Source organism: Orycteropus afer, unplaced genomic scaffold (genome assembly GCF_000298275.1).
Source record: "Orycteropus afer afer isolate SDZICR_OR568_19922 unplaced genomic scaffold, OryAfe1.0 scaffold00275, whole genome shotgun sequence".
Classification (NCBI taxonomy): Eukaryota; Metazoa; Chordata; class Mammalia; order Tubulidentata; family Orycteropodidae; genus Orycteropus; species Orycteropus afer.
In genome coordinates this window covers 1,025,766-1,030,276 of record NW_006921862.1, presented here as the reverse complement: position 1 = coordinate 1,030,276, position 4,511 = coordinate 1,025,766, and the positions used below count along the sequence as shown (strand labels likewise).

General features: G+C 41.9%; 1 protein-coding gene across 1 annotated transcript in view; it reads right to left on the bottom strand.

Moving 5' to 3' along the window:
* Positions 1–1,229: 1,229 nt before the first annotated feature.
* LOC103205256 (proliferating cell nuclear antigen-like) overlaps positions 1,230–4,511 on the bottom strand; it is a 5,458-nt gene continuing 2,176 nt past the window's right edge. Inside the window, exon 2 of the mRNA XM_042782265.1 lies at positions 1,230–1,238. Coding sequence (XP_042638199.1) covers positions 1,230–1,238 — 9 coding nt within the window. The remainder of the gene's footprint in view (positions 1,239–4,511) is intronic.

The following is a 4,511-nucleotide window of genomic DNA, read 5'->3' as shown; positions in this document are numbered from 1 at the left end:
CTCTAGTGCTGCTATAGCAAACATACCACAAGTGGATTACTTGCACAAACAGGGATATATTCTCTTACAGTTTAGCAGACTAGAAGTCCAAGTTCAAAGTGACAACTCTAGGGGTTGGCTGAAGGTCTCTCAACCTTGGGCTTCAACTCTGCCTCTTGCTCCCAGCCCCCTGCAGCTGGAGGCTTCTTTTAAGGACAACAAGTAAAATATTGCAGTCCCAAGATATCAAGCAACATGGTAGACCACTAGTTCAAGTCCAGAAACAGCCTCAAGATCAGCAGACAACAAGACAGGCCACTGAGATGACGACTTGGACAAATGCAGAATCCAGATGTGCCAAAAAGCCTAGAGACTTTTCTCAAAGCTTCTTATTATATACTGGAAGCAGATCACATCCCTAAGGTGGCTACTCACAGCAGATTCCACCATGGAGTTGATTACCAGTCTCATCATGGGGAATAAGTACATCCAGCTGCTCAGCCACTCAAAATCAGGCCCAGCCAAAGTGACACATAACCTTAACTACCACAATTCTACCCCTTGTCAACTTGGCACCTATACAGATCTCCTTCATTGGGTGGTCTGAGTCACCTAGTCCATCTGAGTGGTGACCTCATCCTCTTGGCCTGACAGACTCCTTTCCTTTGCTCCTTGGGCATGGCAGCCCTGCCCTCTTACTTTTGGGCAGCAGATATGGCTGCATCGCACTGGCCTTCATGAATGGCAGCCCCACACTCCAGAACCAAGTTGGTACAACTCTGACTCTTTGAAACCTAGGACGCTGTGGTTGTTCCACCCCCAAAGGAAGCTACCCTGCTTCCTGTTTCCTTGATCTCTCACCTTCTGCCAATTAATGCATGAAGGGAAACCACTCCTCCAGGAGGCTTCCTGCCCAAAGCCATTCAGCTTTCTCCTCTATGAACTGGCAAGCCTGCAGCTCCATCTTATCTACCAATTAGTGCCTGAAGGCAACCCACTCCTCCAGAAAGCCACCTGCCCCAAAGCATCCAGCTTTCTCCTCTGTGGGCTGGTAAGACTGTCACTCTGTCTCATGCTGGCCTCTTGGCTCTGCTGCTGCTGTCTCTCTGCTGGTCTCTCTGCCAGTATCAGCACAGGAATCTCAGGTCCAAGGACAAGGTCCAAGGACACACTCCACTCCTATTTCCACATTTTAGGTATTTGTTAGAGCAGCACCCCACTTTCTCAGTACCACATTCTGTTTTTGTTCTTCAGTGTTGCTGTAATAGGAAACACCACAAATATAGATGACTTTCAGAAACGAGGATTTATTCTCTTACAGTTTAGGAGGCTAGGAGTCCCACTTCAAAATACCAGCTCTAGGGGTTGGCTGAAGGCCCCTCAACCTTGGGCTTCAGCTCTGCCTCTTGCTCCCAGCCACTGAAACTTGAGACTTCTCTTAACTCAGGCATCTTCTAGCTGCTGCTGATAACAAACCCCAGGTGGACAAGTGAAGTGGCACTGTCCCTAGATTGTCAAGTAACATGGCAGGCCACTACTTCAAAAACAGAAACAGTCCTAAGATTGGAAGGCAACATGACAGGCTGCTGAATGAAGACTCAGCTACATGCTGGGTCTAAGTGTGCCAAAAAACTCAGAGACCTTTCTCAAAGCTTCTTCTTATATGCTGGAAGTAGACCACATCCTTAAGGCAGCTATTCACCTACCTACAGCAGATTCCACCATGGAGGTAATTACCAGTCCCATTATGGGGAATCACTACATCTAGCTGCCCAGTCACTAAAAACCAGGCCCAGCCCAGTTGACACATAGCCTTAATTACCACACTGATTATGGTGTTAATTTTTATTTCTCTGATATTAATGATGCTTAGTACAGTTCCCCATGCTTATTAGCTATCCAAATATCTTAATTTCTGAAATGGCTACTTATGTTCTTAGCTATTTTTAAATTTTCATTTTCTTGACAGTGTCTTTGGATGAAGAGAAAGTTTTCAATGTTGGTAAAGTTCAATTTGCCAATTTTCTTTTATGGTTCATGCTTTTTATGTCCTAAGAATTTTTTCCTACCTCACAGTTGCAGATAATTTCTTCAAAGAATTCTTTTTGGAATTTCTATAATTTTAGCCTTGAAGCTTAGATACATGATCTTTTTCAAATTAATTTTTATGTGAGATGTGAAGTAGGAATAAAAGTTGTTTTTTTTACATAAATTTTTAGTTTTTCTACCATCCTTAACTTTTCATATTTCATTTTATTTCCCCTATTGAATTATTATCTATACTTATTTTTATTGTTTGTGAATGGTTGCTCTGTTTTTGTTGTTAGGTACCACAGAGTTGTCTCCAACTCATAGTGATTTTGCGTACAACAGAATGAAACACTTCCTGGTGCTGTGCCAGTTCACAATCCTTGCCATATCTGAGCCCATCATTGCAGCCACTGTGCTAAGCCATCTTGTTGAAGGCCTTTCCCTTTTTCATTAACCCTCCAATTTACCAATATCCTTCTCCTGAGAATGGTCCCTTCTGACACCATGACCAAAGTAGGTGAGATGAAGTCTGGCCATTCTCACTTCCAAGAAGTATTCTGGCTGTACTTCTTCCAGGACAGATGTGTTAGTTCTTTTAGCAGTCCATGGTACTTTCAGCATTCTTCACCAACATCACAACTCAAAAGCATTAACTCTTCTTTGGTCTTCCTTATTCATTGTCCAGCTCTCACATGCATATGAAAACCAAACCAAACCAAACTCACTGCCATTGAGTTGGATCTGACTCATAGCGACCCCTCCTTGAAGGCGATTGAAAATACTGTGGCTAGGGTTAGGCACACCTTCGTCTTCAAGGAGACATCTTTGCTCTTCAGCACTTGAAAGAGGTCTTTTGCAGCACATTTTCCCAGTGCAATACATTATCTTATTTCTTGACTGCTGCTTCTATTGGTGTGGATTGTAGAACAAAGTAATGTGAAGTCTTTGACAACGTCAGTCTTTTTTCCATGTATCATGATGCTACTTATTAGTCCAGTTGTGAGGATTTTTGTTTTCTTTGTATTGAGGTGTAATCCATACTGCAGATTGTAGTCTTCAGACTTCATCAGTAAATATTTCAAGTCATCCTCACTTTCAGCAAGCAAAGTTATGTCATCTGCGTATCACAGGTTGTTAATGAGTCTTCCTCTCATCCTGATGCCACATTCTTTTTCATATAGTCCAGCTTCTTGGATTATTTGCTCAGTATGCATACTGAATAAGTATGGGGAAAGGATATAACCCAGATACACCCCCTTCTTTATTTTAAACCATGCAATATCCCTTTGTTCTGTTTGAAAAGCATACTCCTGGTCTATGTATAGGTTCCTCTTGAGTACAACGAAGTGTTCTGAAATTTCCATTCTTCTCAATGTTATCCATAATTTGTTATGACCCACACAGCTGAATGCTTTTGTATAGTCAATAAAACACAAGTAAACATCTTTCTATTATTCTTCGCTTTTAGTCAAGATCCATCTGATGTCAGCAATGATACCCCTTGTTCCATGTCCTCTTCTGAATCCAGCTTGCATTTCTGGAAGTTTTCTGTCAATATACTGCTGCAACCATTTTGAATTATCTTCAATAAGATTTTACTTGCTTGTGATATTAACAATGTTGTTGTTGTTAGGTGCCATCGAGTCATATCTGACTCATAGTTACCCTGTGCACAACAGAATGAAACACTATCTGATCCTGTGCCAATTCCATGATCCTTGCTATACTTGAGCCCATCGTTGCAGTCACCATGTTAATCCATCTCGTTGAAGCCCTTTCCCTCTTTCATCAACCCTCCACCTTACCAAGCATGACATCCTTCTCCAAGGAATGGTCCCATCTGACAACATGACCAAAGTAGGTGAGATGAAGCCTGGCCATCCTTGGTTCCATTTGGCTGCACTTCCTCTAGGACAGATCTGGTAGTTCTTTTAGCAGTCCATGGTACTTTCAGTATTCTTTTCCAGCACCACAACTCAAAAGCATCAACTCTTCTTTCATCTTCCTTATTCATTGTCCAGCTCTCACATGCATATGAGGTGATTGGAAATATCATGGCTTTTGTCAGGCACACCTTAGTCCTCAAGGAGAGAACTTTGCTCCTCAGCACTTGAAAGAGGACCTTTGTAGCTGACTTGCCCACTGTTATATGTTGTCTAATGTCCTGACTACTGCTTCCATTGGCGTTGATTGTAGAACCAAGCAATGTGAAGTCTTTGACAACTTCAGTCTTCTCTCCATTTATTGTGATGGTGCTAATAGGTCCAGTTGTGAGGATTTTTGTATTCTTTAGATTGAGTTGCAATCCATACTGCAGACTATTCTTCAATCTTCATCAGTAAGTGCCTCAAGTCATCCTCACTTTCAGCAAGCAAAGCTGTGTCATCAATGTATCACAGATTGTTAATGAATCTTCCTCCAATCTTGATGCCACATTCTTCTTCATATAGTCCAGTTTCTCAAACTATTTGCTCAGCATATAGATTGAATAAGTATGTGGA